The 19,369-nt window shown below is 56.5% G+C and overlaps 5 protein-coding genes across 5 annotated transcripts; 3 read left to right on the forward strand and 2 right to left on the reverse strand.

Moving 5' to 3' along the window:
- Positions 1-4,329: 4,329 nt before the first annotated feature.
- sun1 (Secreted beta-glucosidase sun1) lies at positions 4,330-6,677 on the forward strand (the record flags this gene model as incomplete). Its single annotated transcript, XM_032030074.1, has 4 exons — positions 4,330-4,343; positions 4,954-4,965; positions 5,282-6,572; positions 6,633-6,677. 4 exons carry the CDS (start codon positions 4,330-4,332, stop codon positions 6,675-6,677), a joined length of 1,362 nt encoding a protein of 453 aa, XP_031890667.1.
- A 2,431-nt stretch (positions 6,678-9,108) lies between these two features.
- On the forward strand, positions 9,109-10,885 carry CGGC5_v001186 (Protein FMP42; the record flags this gene model as incomplete). Its single annotated transcript, XM_032030075.1, has 2 exons — positions 9,109-9,313; positions 9,399-10,885. 2 exons carry the CDS (start codon positions 9,109-9,111, stop codon positions 10,883-10,885), a joined length of 1,692 nt encoding a protein of 563 aa, XP_031890668.1.
- A 224-nt stretch (positions 10,886-11,109) lies between these two features.
- Positions 11,110-12,191, reverse strand: CGGC5_v001187 (uncharacterized protein; the record flags this gene model as incomplete). Its single annotated transcript, XM_032030076.1, has 3 exons — positions 11,110-11,580; positions 11,641-11,877; positions 11,940-12,191. The coding sequence occupies 3 exons, from the start codon at positions 12,189-12,191 to the stop codon at positions 11,110-11,112; spliced, it is 960 nt and encodes a 319-aa protein (XP_031890640.1).
- Positions 12,192-13,211: 1,020 nt separating this feature from the next.
- Positions 13,212-14,696, reverse strand: phd1 (Histone deacetylase phd1; the record flags this gene model as incomplete). The annotated part of the gene is made up of 1 exon (XM_032030077.1): positions 13,212-14,696. One exon carries the CDS (start codon positions 14,694-14,696, stop codon positions 13,212-13,214), a length of 1,485 nt encoding a protein of 494 aa, XP_031890553.1.
- A 719-nt stretch (positions 14,697-15,415) lies between these two features.
- Positions 15,416-17,827, forward strand: ing3 (Inhibitor of growth protein 3; the record flags this gene model as incomplete). The annotated part of the gene is made up of 3 exons (XM_032030078.2): positions 15,416-15,446; positions 15,766-15,889; positions 16,486-17,827. 3 exons carry the CDS (start codon positions 15,416-15,418, stop codon positions 17,825-17,827), a joined length of 1,497 nt encoding a protein of 498 aa, XP_031890636.2.
- Between the last annotated feature and the right edge of the window lie 1,542 nt (positions 17,828-19,369).

Raw genomic sequence — 19,369 nt, forward strand, 5'->3', positions numbered from 1 at the left:
CCCTCTAGGCGCCGTGGAACCCCATAACTCACGGTGTAGCGCAAAGAACTCAACACACCAGTTCTAGCCCGTGATCCAGTCCTGCGCTTCCGGCTCAATATTGGTTAGCGACGGGGGTGACTGCTAGGCCTCACCAACTATCGATTTGGCAGGGTCCTTCAACAGGCAAACGCCATGGAATCTGCCACCGGCGCGGGCGTTGGTTCTCAAAAGGCACAGGCCCGCAATGGTGCTGTCCCTTTGGGCCCGATGTGCCATGCCGAGGAATCGTGAAATTCATCGTGGCAAATGAGACAGAAAGTGTGGCTCACCCACACACCAGCGACGCCTCAAGTAGAACAATCTTCCACAACGGCAAACCGGGGCTCTCTCCATCAGGTGCGGTCTAGCGTTCGCCAACTTGTCGTGAATGCCCCAATTCACCAACAACGCCTCATTGCACATTGGACTGTCACGACTTGCCCAAGAGCAGCGGCAGCCACATCCCAGAGAAGTCAACAACATGAGATGCTGTTTCTCGCAGAACCGGGAGATGAAATGGAATGCCGCCCTGCAAACTCTAGATGCCGTGACACAATGGTAAACAATGGAGGTTCTCCACTCGGCATCATCGTCAATCGTAGATCATGAGCTCGAGCGACAACATTGTGTAGCTTGGCGAAACGTCGCAAATCGCATCATGTTATGTGACCACTTGAGTCATCAGGCCATGCGCGCGGCAAGATTAACAGAAAAGAAACAAAAAGAAAAAAACACGGAAAATAAAAATAAGGCAGTTGCGCAAGAAATAATTGGCAGCGACAATGGAACGCAGCTTGGCCAGATGCGGGTAGCTAAGCCATGTCTCGATGACGGCCATCCGTCACGGAAGAGGGGAGGGGACGCCGCCCATGATTCAAGTGCCGCAACAGTCATTCTTGGTACCTGAACATCACACCCTGATTCTGCACAATGTCTCGAAGCAAAACAACGGTGGTCCCGTCCCGCGAGGCTCAGAAGGCCAGACACAGCAAGGGGGGGTTGGACGGCTGGGCGGAGCGCGGCCAAACAATCGAGACCTGACGAGCGGTGCTATGGAATGCGACCGCGGTCTGCGAATTCGCCGTCGCGGACGAGGGCTCCGTGGCGTCGCGGGCAAGTGGTGTTGTTTTTCAAGTTCGCGATGGCATGGATCGGAGACCCTCGAGGAATGGCTCTGTCTTGGGAGGCGTGCGCCATTGGTAAAGCCAAGAGAGAACGAGGCCTTGTCCTTTACCTCACGGTATCCCGCCACTACGGGCCGACTGAGCAGTTTGTCTGTACAAAGAAATCTCAGCTTCGTCGTCGGCCAGCAGTGGACGCATCTGAGCATCTTGACGTAAAGTGGGAGAATTGAGGGCATCGTCGCCAACGCCGACATGTTACGCAAGCCCGCCAGATACGGCATTGTAAAGCCGATGAGGGGGAGGGTCTTGGTCGGACAAGGCCTTAAAGCATGACTCTCTGCCACGGACCTTTAGAAGGCCTTTCAAAGGGCTTCCCTGTCGTGAGCGACGCAGCTTGCAGGCCAGGACCCAGAAGGCTGTCGATGTTTCAACGTTTCAGGTGGAAAGATACTGCTTGTTAGTGGTTGCACAGCCTTTTGCTTTTTACCTTAGCGCAGATCGATCGTATCCTCCGAAATTGGGGTGGATTTGCGGACGTCATGGTTGAAATGAGATTTAAGAAATCGCACGGTCGAAGACGCACAGCCCAAGGAATATATGCGGACGGGTAGGGGTCTCCTGCGCGGATTCAGGTACGCAGATACGTCCTAAATGAGATTGGCCAGCACGCGTCTTTTTTTCTTTCCTGCTCTCTTTTCCTCTCAAATTCTTGTCAATGTCTCGGTCCATGGATGTGTATTGTGGTCGTGACCAAAGCTTGATTGGATATCCATGTTTTATTGTTCGATGCCTTGGCGCCAGCAAACCTGCTGCGGCAAAGAGAAGACGACGGCGATTTGACGGGAGGTAAAATCAGAAGCAATGGAAGCAGACGCTTGAGAAAATCCAGAGCAAATGAGGTGTGGCAGACAACAGAGACGACTCTCAGGCAACGGGCGACTACCGAAGCCCTCGGCTTGGTCACCTAATGAGTTGATTTCCCTTGGCTGATCGCTCGGCCCGTCTGTAGCTGTTAAGGCAAGGTATTTCTGGTGGCTTTCATTGTTATTGCCCAGGTGTCTGTGGCTTCTCCTTCTTCAGCGTTCTGGAGAAACATGCTGGGCACCCGCTGGCGACTGACAGGCGCGGCCGATAAGCCGAAATCTCTCCTGTTCCCCACCCCTTTATTTTTGTGGACAACCCGGGGCTTCTGGGAATTGAATATTGGATATCGGGACATTGGGTGACAGACGCCGGCGCAACTGATGAGATTGTGTCATTGATTGGTTATTTGGTGGGGTATGTGAGGAATCGTCGTAGACTCCGACCTGAGTTCAAATGAGCGAGACCGCCGCAGTCGGCCCAGGCTAGCAAGATCTGCAGGCCATCGTGTTTGTGCATCATCTGGACGGGCTCAGGACATTTGCTGCCTGTGGCAGGAAACGTATTAGTGCAAAAGAGGACAGAATAGCAACACCGGTCAGCCAGTGTCTTTTGCACGACGCGGACATGTGCATGGATATGCACGTGCATTGAGCGAGGGCAAGGCATCGCCAATCTGACGGATCTCGAACCCATCCATGGCCTGTGGCGCTCGTCAACAGACTGATGAGAAAGTGTCTCCTGACGGTGAACGATTCACGAATAGGGGTGGCCAGGGCCCAGGACAACAGTCGTTCCTGCGCCGATGGTCAATGGTCAACGGCTACGTCGCTTAGAACCGAGCCTCGTATGAGCAATTGGCGGCTAGCGCACGGTAGCTGCAGCAGAGCGTGGAGAGGAGCCGGGCTCGAACAATGGAAGATAAAAAAAGACCCATCAAAAAGGGAACCACGGTCGAGTGGGCTGGCTCAAGAAGGCATAGGTTCCTGGGGAACAACAATGCTATTCCCTCCAGATGGAGATTGGGAGGTGACGACGACAACGGCTGCCGCGACGACGACGACAACAGCGACGGGCGACGACGACATGAAAGCGCGAGGGTGACAGGTGTGCTAAAAGGCTCGATTGGTGATGGCGGCTGGGAAAGATTGATTGCTGAGGAGCATCGAGATTTGACCAAGGCCAATTGCTGGTCAGCGACGGGCAAGGATGGATTTACCTCCCCCAGGGATCTCTAATTAGGCCAAGCGAATCTGATTTGACCGCTGGTGGTCGAGGGCCGTGGAGAAGACCAACGAGGAAAACAGAGCCGTCTCTGATGGACAGGGCGACGGGCTGGCTGTGTTGCTGCGTCGCATCCAGCAGGGTTGGGATGGATCCAGTCGCTGTCGCATGCACTGATAGTGGTGATCTTCATTCGGCCGACCGGGCCTGTCGAGCTGGGCAGACTGTTTTTGACCAGTTGACCGCCGCAAGCCGGCTTTTGCTCCTCGAAGCGACGAGCGACGATAGGGGCTGGTTGGGTGTGGTTATGCAGCCCGCCGTTGTCGAATTTCTGGTGAAGATCATTTCAACCCTTTGATGTAAGGGAGCAGGCGAACCAGACTTTGAGTCTGTCTGTGTCTGCGGCAGAGAGGGGAAGAAAAAAAGAAGGGAGAGCGGCAAGGTCGCGGCAACGAGAACCGGACAGCAAGGACGGTGGCATCCGTAGGTAGGTAGTATCCGATGGCGGGCTGTTGATGGTTAGGTTTGGTTTGGTTTCGTTTCCCATTTTCCTTTTCTTTTCCAGTTTCTTCTTCGCGCGTGTCATGCATAAGTAGCGGAGGTTGTTATGTGCGTGGGTGTATGTGCTAGAAACAGGTAGGTAGGTTAGATTAGGTAGCTGCTGTCAGTTGGGATGAACCGCACACGCACAGCACAACAGCATGCACCTCAATGCGTGAGTGACCTTCGCCACGAGGCCTTGGTCGTGTTCGTGCCTTGGCTGGCTGGCTGGACCTGGGAAGCTCAGCAGGATCGGACGACAGCGACAGAAACAGGTGGTGTTACACATGGCTATGAGCAGCACAGGCGTCTGCGACGGGGAGTCTCCCTGGGGCACCCGGGGCGGGAGCTGGGAGGGATGTCGCGGGCAGTCCTGCGGGCAGCGGTGCGCATCAACTCAATTATTCCCGTCCAGCATTCGTCTCCATCGCATCCTCGTACGACGGCTCCGACTTGAATTCGCGCCTTCCCTTCTGGTCTGCTCTGCCCTGTGCCTGTGCCTGCCAGTTCGGTGCTGCCAGGATCCCCCAATCTTCGTTCACGTGCACGGTGCGGTGCCATGTCCAAGGCAAGGTAAATAAATGGAGGCAGGAACCATTCATTTAATTGCCCAGGACCGCTAGTCTTGTTTGGGAACGTCCCCTTCAACCCCCTTTCTTGCCCTTCCCGGGGAGGCGCGCCAACGGCGTCGACTCCCCCCCAAGTCCAAGCCCAAGCCCCCAACTCCCACCTCAACGTGCAGTCCCTCCCTCCCGGGGGCGCGCCTCTGGGCGACGTTGTGCCTGGGTCCTCGCAGGCAGTTGGCAAGCCCTGTCCGTACCTGCAGCGGATCGTCTTCTGCTAATAGCGCCTGGGGGTCCGGGTGGCTTGTACCTCATGTACCTGGTCTCCTAATTTCCCAGGGGATCCACGACATGGCCCTCTTTACCCTGTTTTCCTCCACTTCATCCTCTCCTTCTCCCTCTTCTCAGCTCTCCGGTCTTCGAGGTCTGACTTCTCGTTCACCGCGTTGATTCCTCCAACTAGAGAGTTCGCTCTCACTTACACTCTTTTGAATCTAACAAATTCACCTACATTCGTTACCTTCAACCACCTACACGGGTTCCGCCTCGACTCCCGCACACCGACAACCACAGCGAATAGAACGAAACATTCGCTCCGACTCTAATTGATCCCTCGCGAGGAATAATAAAGGGTAAGAACACAGAGAGACACAGAGGAGAGACCCCGGGGATGAGCATCAGACGATTCTCGGCCATGGCGCCGCACAATGGAGGACATACACAACACCACAGCCACCACAACAACAACTACAGCGAAGATGATCAACTGTGTCAGCGACCAGGGGAACAAGACGGCCAACGCGATTTTGTTGGGAGGGTATCGCACGAAAGCCTCTGGATATCTTCGCTGCTTGCGCTGCGCTGCTTCACTGTGTCGATTCTCCCTGAATCGCCGACTTACAACAACATGATTTAAGTCCACGATGCGCTAACACATGGCGCCTCCAGAACATCTTCAATATACAAAATGAGGTCCATCGTCAGCCTCACCATCGCGGCCTCCCTGGCCGTCGGTGTCGTCGCGCAGCCCCACAACCACCGACACCGCCATGTCAAGAAGGACACCGCTTCGCCCGTTGAGAAGCGCGACCCCGATGTCGTCGTGGTATACGAATCCGGCCCGACCGTGACCGCCTACGAGCTCGGAGGAAAGGTCATCAGCGAAGACGAGGCCAAGCAGGGCATCAACGACGGCCTGTTCGTTGTCGTCGGAGAGACCACCCCGTCCTCGACGCCTCTGCCTCCCGCCTCTACCTCCAAGGCTCCCAAGCCGTCCAGCTCCCAGGATGCTCAGTTCTTCGAGGCTAAGGTCGCCAAGACTACTTCCACCTCTACCACCCCTACTCCCACCCCGACCCCGACCCCCACGCCCTCTTCCTCGAGCCAGGCGCCTCCCGCCTCCACCTCGTCCGCCAGCAAGGGCGGCAGCTCCTCCTCTGGAGGCTCTGGCGTGAACGCTGAGTTCCCCAGCGGCGAGCTTGACTGCTCCACGTTCCCGTCCGACTATGGTGCCGTCCCCGTCGACTACCTCGGCACCAACGGCTGGACCGGCATCCAGAGAACCCCCAACTACAGCATCGGTGACCTGGCCATCTCCTTCATCGAGACGGCTGTCTCTGGCGACGGCGGATGCACTAAGAACTCTTTCTGCTCGTACTCCTGCCCTGTTGGCTACCAGAAGACCCAGTGGCCCTCCGCCCAGGGTTCGACCAAGCAGTCCGTTGGTGGACTTTACTGCAACTCCAAGGGCAAGCTCGAGCTCACCCGCACCTCCAAGAAGACCCTTTGCGAGAAGGGCGCTGGCGGCGTCTACGTCCAGAACGACCTCAAGAAGTCTTCCTGCGTTTGCCGTACCGACTACCCCGGTAACGAGGCCATGGTCATCGCCACCGTGCCTGAGCCTGGCCAGAAGCTGGAGCTGACCAACCCCTACTCTCCCGACTACTACGTCTGGAACAACAGCCCCACCACCGCCCAGTACTACGTCAACAACCAGGGCGTCGCTGTTGAGGATGCCTGCGTCTGGAAGAGTGCCACCGACCCCCTCGCTGCCGGTAACTGGGCTCCCGTCAACATTGGTGTTGGCAAGAGCGCCGACGGCAACACCTACCTCTCCATCTTCAACAATGCCCCGACCTCGACCGCCAAGCTCGACTTCAACATTGAAATCACTGGCGATGTTAACAGCAAGTGCGCGCTCGTCGACGGCTCCTACACTGGTGGTGGCACTGGCTGTACTGTAAGTTGAACACCCGCTCGCGATATCTCGATTTCGCGTATGCTGACAGCAATTGTTTAGACGGCCATGTCCGGCGACGGCACTGCCATCATCCGCTTCTACTGAGCGAGCCACGACCAGGGATTTCCTGGCGAGGTTTTTGGGCATTTTGATTCTCGTGAATACCTCAAAGAATATCGACGGATCGCCATGACACGACCGCGACCAGCGGATTGACTAAAGACCTGATTTCCGCACACGATCTGTGATGGCCTTTTTTAATTGATTGTGCATAATATTCATGTTGTGGAGAAGGGTTTGGAGAGGAAAAGTTGGAGTGATTGGAGGCGAGGTCAACAGCCTTGCGGCCTTCACCGGCCAAACGGCGCAATTGGAACTACCCCCCCGGAAACCCTTTGAGCGAGACGGACGGTCATCTCTTTTTCTACCAGCAAGCGGACCAATGCCAACGAATTACGTTCCTGCGACGACGACTGCTTCGAGAACGAGGCACACCTTTTTGCGCGGAGGAGGAAACGGAGGAAGCCAGGCCGACCTTACTGGAAAGCAAGATTACATGGAGAATATAATGATGGATACTCGACTCGGGTAGTTTGCATAAAAATGGACGGGAAGATTGGGGAAGGACAGAACGGTAGCCCTCGCCGGCGCATTACCATCTTGACGCATCGTTTCCTTTGTCGCTGTTTGCCCTGCCATGCTTATATCCTTTTGCGCGAGCGGTCTCATGATGGATGAGCACAGCCCGCGGGCGTTGGGGGGACCCTTATAGCCGCTTCGTGTATTGCCGACGCAACGTTAGTTTTTAATTCATTGCTCACGATCGACCTAGCCTTTTTTTTCTTCCGCGCGTCTTCCATTGAAGCAGCGAGTGATGCGCCGCTTCGGGCCGATGTGTGGTTGAGAGTAGAGGTTGAAATCTCGGAGCTGCAGGTCGGACGTCGCCGGTCAGCCGCCGCCGCAACTCGCCGACGCCGGCCGGCCCACATCAGAACCCGGCCATCGCCAGGCCTAGAGCAGTAAGGCCCCCCGGATCCGGGCCGAAGTCGCAACCAGGCGCCCATCTGAGAAGATGGAGGGGTTCAGAGTTTTCAGCCGTCGTTTTCGGGCAACGCTCAAGTAGTACCAAGCCCGGAGATAATGGTCACGGGTAAGACTGCCGCTCGTTGGCGGCGCCGAATGACTTGAATACTCGATGGCATTATGGAAAACGGTTTTTACCAGCCTTTCGGCATGGCTTGACGGATCAGATTGAGCCGCTTTGGGTACAAGCGGCATCTCGAAATGCGGGAGCCAATGAGTTGAGTAGAACCGGTAGCCACTGATGCCGCTGGCTGTGCGCCTGGTGGAGAATCCGCCCCGGAAGGCATGGGTATCGACTTCCACACTGCAAGCCCACTATCTTGCCGCCGTTGGTTTGCCCCGGCCACTTACCCTGTATGTCCAGCAGGGAACGACGCCAGTGAATAAGAAACAATTTGAATTTTTCTCCTTCTCTCTGATGTCCCAGCCGGACTGGCAGGCCATCGGCGAACGGCGCCTGTTTGGCAGCTGGGCACGGGTTGGGCATCTAATTCATCTGTTGTTCTCCAGCAAGACAATGGATCTCCAAATCTCCAAATCGTCAAGCCACAGCCGAGCCGGCCGGGCCCATGCGGACCGTCATGTGTTGGAGACCACATGACGAAGTGATCCCTCTTCCATTCATCCATGCGCGCGTTCGTCATCCCAGGCGGTTGTTTGGACGGGACAATCCCCCTCAACACAGCCCGCACAAGGAGAGCAGTGCTGGGCAGGCCAAGCGCAGCGTCTGATCAAATCCAGGCTAAACAAAGCGGGAGCAGGGGCCATGCAATAGGTGCAAGTGAGGGGAAAGCAACACCAGAAACGCGAGCAGCAATGCATCTGGATTCGTTGATGACGCCTTGGGTGGTTCAGCTTACACCTTGCCATTGGCAAATCTATTTCTCTGCTGCCATTGTCCGCCTCAGTCTTCTTCCACCTTTTCATTCCCTTGGCCCCAGTTGAATTTCTCCAAGCTTGCATTGCATTGCATCGCATTGCAGTAGCTCTCGCAAGGAAGAACAAGTCCATATTTTTGACCATCGGCCCCCACCCTTCCGGAACTTCTCTTCGTTGCCACCTGACTGCTCTCGTCCTCCGAGAAACCTTTTTCTCTTCACGCGTAACGTCGATTTTTTTCTCCCCTGGCCGACCGGCAACCTACTTATTTCTTCAGTACCCTTTCCCTCTTCCTCGCCTGGTCCCACGATCATATTGCACCTTGTGCCACCTAGACAGCGGAATCCCTGTTTCACCCCGCATCTTTAGCCCAACTGTCGATTCAAGTTCGCGAGACAGCTCAGCCACGATAGACCTAGCTGCCGTCAGTGACACAGCGGCAGCCTACCGGCTTCTGGTCGCATTCCAATATAGGCGCCGTTCTCGAAGAGCGCCTCACACAGACAATCGAGGCTCGCTGGGAATTCTTCGTCGTCTTGAAAGCTTTTGCTTCCCGGGCGCAGCAATCGTCGCCATGTCGCTGAATCGCGTTGCCTCCGTCGAGACATTCCAATTCCTTCCTCCAGGCCAGAGGTCGAGGCGAGGTAGCGATGCCTCCAGTGTACGGGCTGGCAGGCTGAGTTTCAACCCTCTGCCCGACGAGTGGGATCCTGCCGCAGCCAAGCCCGACACCGTTCACGCTGTTGGAGCCTTTGAGGTCCCACAATGGAAGAGAATCCGTGAGTTCCGCGCTTACATGCGCATCCAGCCGACGACATGTAACAATTGTCTCTTGGAAGAAGCAGCCGCTGACCGCCCGCACAGTCCAAGTTGCCGTTTCTGTTGTCTACTGTCTCTTTGCCGCCGGTGTCGCCTTTGGCTTCGCAGCGCTGAAGCCGGTCCTCAAGCGTGAAGGTGCTTACAGCGACATCTGCTCCGCCGATGATCCCGGCGCGTCCCCGGACGACACCTGCGTCGAGATTCATCTTAACCTGATGTTCACGGTGGCAGCTGTCGGTACCAACGTTGCTGCCCTACCAGTCGGCGCCATCCTCGACCATTTCGGCCCCCGAGTATGCGGCATCATTGGGAGCATGTTTCTGATTTTGGGCTCTCTTCTGATGGCATACGCCAAGCGGCTGCCTTTCGATGCTTTCCTGATCGGATACCTATCGCTTGCGCTGGGAGGTCCGTTTACGTACATTTCATCCTTCCAGCTCTCCAATGCGTTCCCCAGGCACTCGGGCCTCATCCTCGCCCTTCTGACGGGCGCCTTTGACGCTTCGAGTGCCCTGTTCCTAGTGTATCGCTTGATCTTCCAAGCAACCGACGGCACGTTCGGCCACGACAAGTTCTTCATGGTGTACCTGATTGTGCCAGTGTTGATCATCGTTTTCCAGCTCACGCTTATGCCGAAGCAGTCCTACAAGACGGTTGGAGAATTGGTTGAACAACAGGAGGAGGCTGCGGCGGCCAGCGATGCCGACCCGAGCCCGTACGACGACCAGGTCGACGAGACCACGGCTCTGCTCCGCGAAGAGCGCCGCCAGCACCGCGACTCCGTCGTGGCTGACATTGAGCAACTCATCGGCGCCCAGAAGGCGGGCAAGCAGCCGCGCCACGAGGCGAAGAAGAACGAGATTTCGGGAGTCTGGGGCGTAATGCACAACCGGACGGCTCTGAGGCAGATTGCGTCTCCCTGGTTCATCCTCATCTGCCTGTTCACCGTCATCCAGATGCTCCGTATCAACTACTTTGTGGCCACCATTAGGTCACAGTACGAGGTCATTTTCGGAGACCACGACAAGGCCGTCCAAATCAACAACTTTTTCGATATTGCCCTGCCTGTTGGAGGCATCTTATCTATCCCATTAATCGGGGTGCTCCTTGACCACACGAGCACCGTTACAGTGCTCTCCGCCCTCGTGACCATTGCCACAACCATTGGCGTTTTGGGCGTCATCAACAACGTCTGGGCGGCGTACATCCAAATCTGTCTCTTTGTGCTCTACCGCCCCTTCTACTACACTGCGGTGTCGGACTACACCGCCAAGGTCTTTGGCTTCGAGACGTTTGGCACCGTGTACGGCACCATCATCTGCCTTTCCGGCCTCTTCAACTTCTTCCAGTCAGGCTTGGACGTCCTGTTCCACGAGACGTTCGGAGGCGATCCCGTTCCTGTCAATGTCATTCTGCTCTCGGCCGGCTTCGCCGTTGGTATCATGATGGTTGGATACGTTGCTCTTAGGGCGAGGGGGCTGAAGCGGAAAATGCTGGAACAGGAAGCCGAATCGGCTGTTGGCTACAACTGATGGTAGGGCTCGTGACGGATGTTTTCCTTGAAATATCGTTTGCTTCATTGGCGCTTTTGTATCATCGCATGGCCTGCAGGTGTCGAGGAAATTTGTCAACGTATGAAAAGTTGTCTCGTATGTTCTTTCGTGTGTGAGAAAAGTAGGTACAGGAATTGAATCATGATTTAGTCATCCTCATTTGTCATGTCTTGTTCCGCCCCAGCCATTGATGCTGTTCCATCCTATCCGTCAAAAGTAGGCGTCTCGAAACGGCCACCCGTCGTGCCCAAGCCGCAAAACTGTCCCCAGCCGTCAACCTGCTCGCTCGCGTGCTTGATGACCTCGCTGAACCCTTCGTTGCCGTTGTTATTGACGCAGAAGTAATTGTAGTCGACCTGGCTGATGGCGACATCGTTCCTGACGCTGAGGGGGTACTCGATCTGGAACACGGGATGGCCGGCGGCGATGACGGGCTGGAACTCGGAGCAGAAAGGCTCGACCTCGTCAGAGGTGCGGGTGCCCAGGCACGTCTCGAGGACGGCAAAGTCGACTGTGGAAACCAGGTCCGGGGCGATTTCGGGCGCGTTCTTTTGGCCAATCATGAGGGCCCGGCCTTCCTGCGTGGTGAGGGAGTGGGCGTGGGATGCCAGAGCCTTGAGGTACGAGGCGTAGTCGGAAGCCTTGAGGTTGAAGCCTGTGGGGTCCTCGTCGTCCTTTTTTATGTCTGGTTAGAGAAAGTGCTCTCTCCACATGGGCAACATTCCAGTGCTTACCTGAGCCCAAGCATCAATGTTGTCGGGATCAACACCATCGCAACCGAGGCTTGCGGCCAAGTCGAGACGCGCCTTCATCACGTCGATGACCTTGCTGTTCCTGATGTCGAGGTATCTCTCGTCCAGGTAACCCTCGAGGGGCTTCTGGATAGCTTCCTCCGGAAACTCGGCGATATCGTTGTCCCAGTCCTGGACTGCACCGCCGTTGAAATAGCAGATGACAATCTTCCCTGCAGCCTGCGATCATGGATTAGCCAATACGTTCTCTTTGGGGTGAGCTAGAAGGGAAGAGTATTCACCTTGAGAGTGGGAATCATGTCCCGGTAGGTATCGGCATGCTGCAGGTCAATATCCCATACATCGGCGTTGGCGGGCACGATGTCGGCGGTGCTGTCGTGCTTGATGGGCTCGTGGAGGATGATCTGGAACGACACGCCGGGCTTCCACTTGCTCCAGTCAACTGCGCGGCGACTGAGACCGGCTGACGGCGTGGCGAGGCCGAGGATACCGGCCGGCGCCAGAGCCAGGAGGGAGAGTGTGGAGAGAACCATCTTGCCGTGTGGAGGGAAGAAGACTGATGATTTGGCGTACCGACCAATATTGGGAGTTGGAATGTGCCGTCAGTTTAATATATGCAACTGGAGTGGATGGGTCAAATCAGGCAGAAGAGTAACATGCCCCCCTGAGACAATAAACGAGTTGACGATTCTGGTCAGACCGCGCCACAGAATCCTTCGCCGTCACAGTCTTGGGTCTTTGGCCGGGCGGGATACTCAATCGTCTCTCAATGTGACCGCTCAAAGGTAAAACAACAGGCCCGCCGGCAGACAGCCATGCTTTTCTTGCCAATGTGCCATCTGATAAATGCCATGAGGGCGGACATGCCGTGCGGCTCGAGGTTGCGGCGATGTCACTCCAAGCATGGACTAAGCCGCATGTAGGCCATCGTATCCGGGGGAGTAAGAAATGGGCTACGACCAGGATCCTTCCCGAACAAAATTCTCTTGTCCAACCCAATATTGGTGCCCCGTTGCAGGCCCATCGCATGACGGAGCTGGGATTAAGCTTAAGTGCTCATTGAGAGGTGCGGTGTGATTGGGCAATTCGTGCGTCTCCGCGTTCAACTTTGGCTGGAGATGGGGCGGCAGCTGGACTTGTTTTCCGATCGTGTTCGGCGGTGGATGCGTCGCTCTAGGCAGCCAAATAAGATCGAATGAGACGCCGGCTTTTGGCACGTTACACCGCAAAAGTGCTCCCACCCCTTGCATTGGCCGTAACGTAATAAATCGAATTCCGAAGCACAGTTATTGCTCAACACCGCGCCTTATGGGGTCGATATGGAATCGCTCTTCGCAGATATTGCACGTAGAGTTGGAGATTTTCAGTCTCGCAAACCCCACAAATGAACGTGGCTGGGCTAGAGAGGCAGAAAGAAAGAGATGGTCATTTTGAACAAAATGGTATATTTCGTTGCGAGAGACAACTCTTTACGGTATCATAAAACGCCCCCAACGCCGTCATGGGCTACGCGAAGTCCCAATGACCTCAAGCATAGCACTGCCTGTGGTTATTTAATACTCCATGGCTGAACCGACGGCCTCTTCGCGTGCTTTTCTGATGCTGTCGTTCTCGGCCTCCCTTTCCTCCTTGAGTTTTTCCTCGACGTCTTCCCTAAGACCGCCCAGATCGGGCGGGATAACCTGATACTGCACGCTCGGAGCTGCCTGGACAAACCTCAGCTGCTCCGTCACATGCTGAACGAGGTCGTTCAGTCGCTTTTGCGGGTTGCGGTTCGCGCGCGGCTCGCCCAAGATTTGCTCGAGGGTCGGGAAAAGCTCCTCATATCTGAACTGCTCTCTCCAAGGGGCGTGCGTCGGAATGATGGGATCGATCTTGTCCTGGCAGTCGATGGCGATACTCGTCTCAAAGGCCCACGCGCGGGCCACGTTTCTTGGCGTGTATCCGCCACCTCCAAAGAGGATCATGGGTACATTGAACTTTTTGCAGAACTCGACACAGGCGCCGTGTCCTTGCACCTGCAGGTTGAAGCGACCCAGACGATCACCGGCGAGAGAGTCGGCACCGCATTGCAGAGCGATGGCGCTTGGTCGGAACTTTTCCATGCACTGGCCGATAACATTCTCAAAGAGCCACTTGTACTGCTCATCTGTGATTCCGTCGTTGAGGGGCACATTGATGGCATGGTGGGCACCTGGGTTGTGCTCATTCTTCGGCCCGTTGTCGTCCAGACCGCCGGTGCCGGGGAAGAAGTTGAGGGGGTCGTATTTGTGAAACGAGACCGTCATGACACGGTCGGTGGAGTAGAAAGCCTCCTCGACGCCGTCTCCGTGGTGAACGTCAATGTCAATATAGAGAACGCGGGGATAGCAGCGTAGCAGCTGCAGAATGGCGAGGACGATGTCATTGATGTAGCAGAAGCCAGAGGCCTCGGCTTTCTTTGCATGGTGAAGACCGCCTCCCCAGGAAACGGCAATGTCAGACTGCTGGGCACAAATCTTCCGCGCGGCATCGAGGGAGCCGCCTGCTGACATGGAGCAGTAGTCGTACAGACCCTCGAAGAGGGGACAGTCGGAGCCGCCGAGGTTGAACTTGAGATCGGGGTTGGCGTTATCAACATCCCGCGGGACAGGCTCAGGGAGGACGGTGCCCAGAAAGTCCAGATAGTCGTCGGAGTGGAAATCGTTAAGCTCTTCGTAAGTAGCGGCGCGGGCAATGTAGTTGTCCATGGCGAAGGACATGCCGTAGGAGTAGATGAGACTTTTTGATAGGGTGAGGCGCCATGGCTTCATGGGATGGGTCTGCCCAAAGTGATGCTTCTCCATCTCGGGGTTGCAGTGGAAAGAGACGGTGTATCCCTTGGGGCGGGTGATGCCCGATTCGAGAGCGGTGCGCTTGCATTTGTTGAGATACCTGGCTTCATCGAGCTCGCTGGCCTTGCCCAGAGGTGTGTACTCCTCGACAATGTCGTCTTTGTCGGCCCGATGGGGAAGATAATTAGGCTTCGGTGCACGAAATCTGTAGGCGTTTGCGTCCATGATGAAGGTGAAGGTGACGGCTATACCGCCGAGGCTCCCGATATTGGGCCCTGGTGTTGGCTGTGATGCTTCGCAATGCTCAAGACTGGCTGACCCTGGTGTGAAGGCGATGGAGATGACAAATTGACAAGGTGGGGAGGTTGCGCCGTGGCAGATCCGGGTAATGTCTTGTCTGAGATGTGCGTGATTCTCTGAGAAAACGCATGTGTTGAAAAAGCTATGCTATAATTCCGTGGTGTCGTTGTTGTTGATTGCGATGCGAATGGGAGATTTCGTCGAAAGGCTGGATGAGTGCAGGTTCGATTGGATGAGATGTGACAGGCGTTTGGGACGAAGCCGCTACTGGCCACTAAGGCAGCTCGAGCCCAGCCGGAGGGCACCAAGGTCGAGTCGTAGTGGCTGGTGGCGTGCAGGGACCACTAAAGTTCGTGGTTGGACACACTCTACCCAGAGAGGCTAGCTGCTTTTGGGCACCAGCCTCAGTGTGGCTCAATCTCGAGGTTTCTGGTTCCTTCCGGATACCCAAGGTGCGAGTTTTCCTCTCATGATTTTTGCATGCCACATAACAGTACCTACAAACAGAGTACGCAGCCTGCTGTGTGTATTTGCACATGGCAACTTAGCAAGAATAGGATGTAGGCTCTTGCCCATTCAATGAGGTACGTGCCTTCAAAGGCACCACCGCGGACCCGCTAAAAACCTGCAATGCCCAGTGGAACATGTCCACAGGCTCCGTGCCAGAGCCCAAAGGTGGCCTGGCAGTCGGAGGCTAAAACTCCCGTCTCCGCCAGTCTCGTCCCGTCTCAGCTTACTGGCTCAATGCCCTGGACTGGACTGGATGGGAGAAACGAGTTCGCAAACTTGCCCGCCGCCGAACCCAACGCGACACGCACCAGCCGATTTCCCTCTCAGAAACCCAGAGCTGCCACCGCACCACACCACACACCCGCAACTGGAACCACAAACGTGATTCCAGCCTCTTCCAACCCCACCCTCGCGCGTCGAAAAAAATTCACATCGCTTTCCCGGCAGGGACGTATTATTTAATAAAAACATTCCGGGATCACAGGCAGGGCCCGACCGTCGCCGCGACTCGCCTCGCTCCGCCTTGCCTTTGCCTTGCCTTGCCTTGCGTGTGATCTGGATTTGGTCTGGAGCCTCCGTCGACTGCCCGTCGGTCCAACCTCAACCAGGTGAGCCAAGCCAGTCATTAAGCACTCCGTTGTCGTCGACGCTCCTGGCAGCGCGATTCTTGCTATCCTCCCTCCCTTCACACTGTCTTCAACTGCGGTATACTGAGAGCACGCACATCGTGATCGCGGCCCGTAGTCTGTGGTTCGTCGACCGCGGCCCTGAACCTCCGCCGGTCAGCCCACACGACGGTCCCCGATCTGCTGCCGCGCCATCACCGTCATACTGCGTGCCACTATTCCCACTTGCCTACCTTACTGTTGGGCCTTTGCTCTACTTCTACTCCGCACCTGCCCTGCCTATCTATCTTATCTCCTTTCTTCCTTCTTCTGATGGCCTTGGGTCACGACGGTCTCACCACTCTTTACCTTCCTTCAGTCGTTGCCCTCCACATTGCCTGCTTCCGGCCGTCGTAATACTCGCCGCTGCCTCGCTTGGCGAGCACCTCCACTGCGCGCTCATCCCACCACCTGCCGCCGCCCTCCCCTGCGCCCTTGTCCAAGCATATCATCGCCGCCTCCGCCGTTTTGTTGCCTCGCTCTGTTGCCTACGTCAGCTTCTGCATACTTAGAGCGCATCGTTGACTCAAGATGCCTAGAGACGACCTGTCCATCGACTTCGTCAAGAGGATGCCGGCAGCCGAGGCTCTTGACCCGGCCATCATCCTCGACGACTGGATCAACCGCGTCCAGAACCTCCCCGAGGAGATCCGGTTCTTGCAAGATGAGATCGCCGACAAGGACCGTCAGTACGGCGACTGCGTCAAGCTGATCGAGGACCGCGATGGGAAGATACAGAAATGGATCAAGGCGAACGGGAGCCACGAGACAAATCCTCGCGAGGACGGCATGAGGACACAGATGCGCGAGAACTACATGCGCGCCGACCAGCTGGCCACCGAGAAGATCGCCCTGACCCAGAAGTTGCAGCTCATCATGGACAAGCATCTGCGGAACCTTGACCAGCACATCAAGATGCTCTACGATCGAAGCGAGCCTGGGTTCACCGATCCAGACGAGTGTCCGTCGCTGCTACGCCCAAGCGCGGCAAACCATTCAGCTCCGTCCGCCAGGGCCGTCAACCCGGCGAGCCACTTGGCCGGGGCCATTACCGCGACCCCGTTGAACCCGATCGTCAACTCGTCGAGCCCCGCTACCGTGCGCGTCGGCAACCCGCAGGTTCGCAACACAATATCGCAGCAACACGCCTCCTCGGCGCCCGCGACACCGGCTGCCGCCAGCATGATAATGAATCGCCAGGCAAGAGAAAGCTCGGCAGGACCAGGAAGCGGCGCGCCTAAGAGGGGCCCGCGGTCCAACTCCGGACTGGGCAGCTTGCCGGCGACCTCGAGCGGGCTGGCGAGGCATTCCTCCCTCGGCCCGGGCACTCCGAAAGGAGCCACGAACCCGGGCCCTGGCGGTGCTGTGCGGGCTGGTAGCGCCGGGCCGCGGTCGTCATCAACCAAGGCTGCCAGCGTGTCTGGCATCAGGAAAGGAACACCTGGCGCCGCAAACCGCAAAAAGGGCAGCATTGCCAATGGCAACAAGTCGTCGTTGTCCCGCGTGAAGAAGGCAGGGAGCCGCAACTCTCCGGCGTCGACAGCAGACAGCGAGTTGTCGGATGCCGAGAGTGGTAGTGGCGATGACGGCGACCGTAGCAGGGCAGACCGGGCAAGCGGTACACCAGCGCGTGACGGTAAAGACGGGGACGGGGACGACAGCATGCTCGACGCCGAAGATGACGAGGCCGGCGACGACAAAAAGTACTGCACGTGTCAAAATGTCAGCTTTGGCGACATGGTGGCGTGCGACAATGAGGATTGCCCTTATGAGTGGTTCCACTGGTCATGCGTCGGCCTTAAGAGCGAGCCTAATGGGACATGGTTCTGCCCCGTGTGCTCGGAGAATATGGAGAAGGAAAAGCTGCAGAAGAAGAAATGAGACTGGCTGCGTCGGGCAAGGCTGCAGCTCAAGAGTGATTATACCCCTTGGAGGCCGAACTGAAAGGGTGTCGGCCGGTGGTGGATGGCTATTCGGCGTTATAGTACGGATACATGCATGTTTTTTTTGACGAGTGAGCCACGAAGCAGCCTAGCGAAACAGCGAGACAAATACGATAAGCAAAAAAAAAAAGAAAGAAAGAAAACCAAATACCCTGTTCATCTTCATCTTGATAAACAAGTGTAATCGCAGTGATGTTGCCTTGCAGAGTGCTGATTCGTCGCCGAGAATGGCAGACCTTCTCAAGCGCCGCAGCCCCTGGAACTTCAGCCCAACCACCAGGACGATCCTTTGGCCGTGTGTACACAAGCTCAAAGCAGGACGGCTGGGCTGCCCCCACGTGGGACGCATGAGGGAGCCTCATTTGATGGTGGTCTGTTCCCAATCACACTGCATAGGTCACCTTTAGAGGTGCGAATTTGGGGGTTCAGGTGCAGCATAAACTATTTTCGTTGCTTTTCCAGGGGGGCTTTCGATGACATTTCGCCAATTGTGTTTCGTTTCCTTTGCCCACCCCTGCACCGGGAAAATTGAGGTCGACCTGAAGCAGATTGCCAGTTGCCCCATTTGAGGGTTCAGCAGGTGGACAGACAAGTCGAGGCCCGTCGGGAAGACCAGGAGAGACGGCCATTATTGACAATGGCGTCGAGAGGGCAAATTGCACTATGGAACACTTCTGGACGGGCGGCGGCAGGGGTCCAGCGTGATGGTGGTGGCACCGGTACGAATAGTGTTGGCGTTGGACGGACGGCGGTGGGCTTGGCTCCCGGGGCTGAAGTGGTGGGCAAAAACCAAGATCGGAGGTGATCCAAGCCCGGTGCTGGCCGGCGAAGCCCGGTGCTACCTTGTTCCCCTGGCCTTCGAGCCGAGCCAGATGGAACGATCGTGTTCGAAGCTGCAGTTGCAGAGGTTGTCTTCTTTTCCTTGGACTGACTCCAAAGGCCCCAAAGTTCCCCCACCACGAAGCAATAGGTAATCAAACTCCCGACCAGACGGGACCAGACGGGAGGGATTTCACCGGGGACCCGTCGACTCTCCTGGCTGAGAGCCGACCCAAACGAGACCAAGTGGGAATTGGCCCGCCCGGGGCGCAGATGCCGGTGCTCAGGGGGCGGCGGTTCACAGCGGTAACTTACAAGAAACCTGTTACCTGTCACGTTGTCCCGTATATCGGGGATCGCGAAGCGCGAGCGTTCGGGAAACATTCCGAAGAGGCCCGGTGGGATCTGGGCAGGCCATTGCCATTGGAAGACAACTCGTTGCCGCCGATCTCGATGGTGTTAGCAGAGGTGATGGTTGCAGCCATCTCATGGCGTTGAGAAGACGGCAAAATTGCACACGCATTTTCAGCCGCTGGTTGAGCCTTTTTTGACGCGATCAATTCAGCGACGTCGGAGAGTTCAGGGTGGTGGCGAGATTTTATAGGCGATGGGCGTGTCGTCGTTGGCGAGTCCGACGTACGGGCGGGCGGACAACGCAGCC

Source organism: Colletotrichum fructicola (assembly GCF_000319635.2).
Source record: "Colletotrichum fructicola Nara gc5 chromosome Unknown KSG_Nara_v1_contig01, whole genome shotgun sequence".
Taxonomy (NCBI): Eukaryota; Fungi; Ascomycota; class Sordariomycetes; order Glomerellales; family Glomerellaceae; genus Colletotrichum; species Colletotrichum fructicola.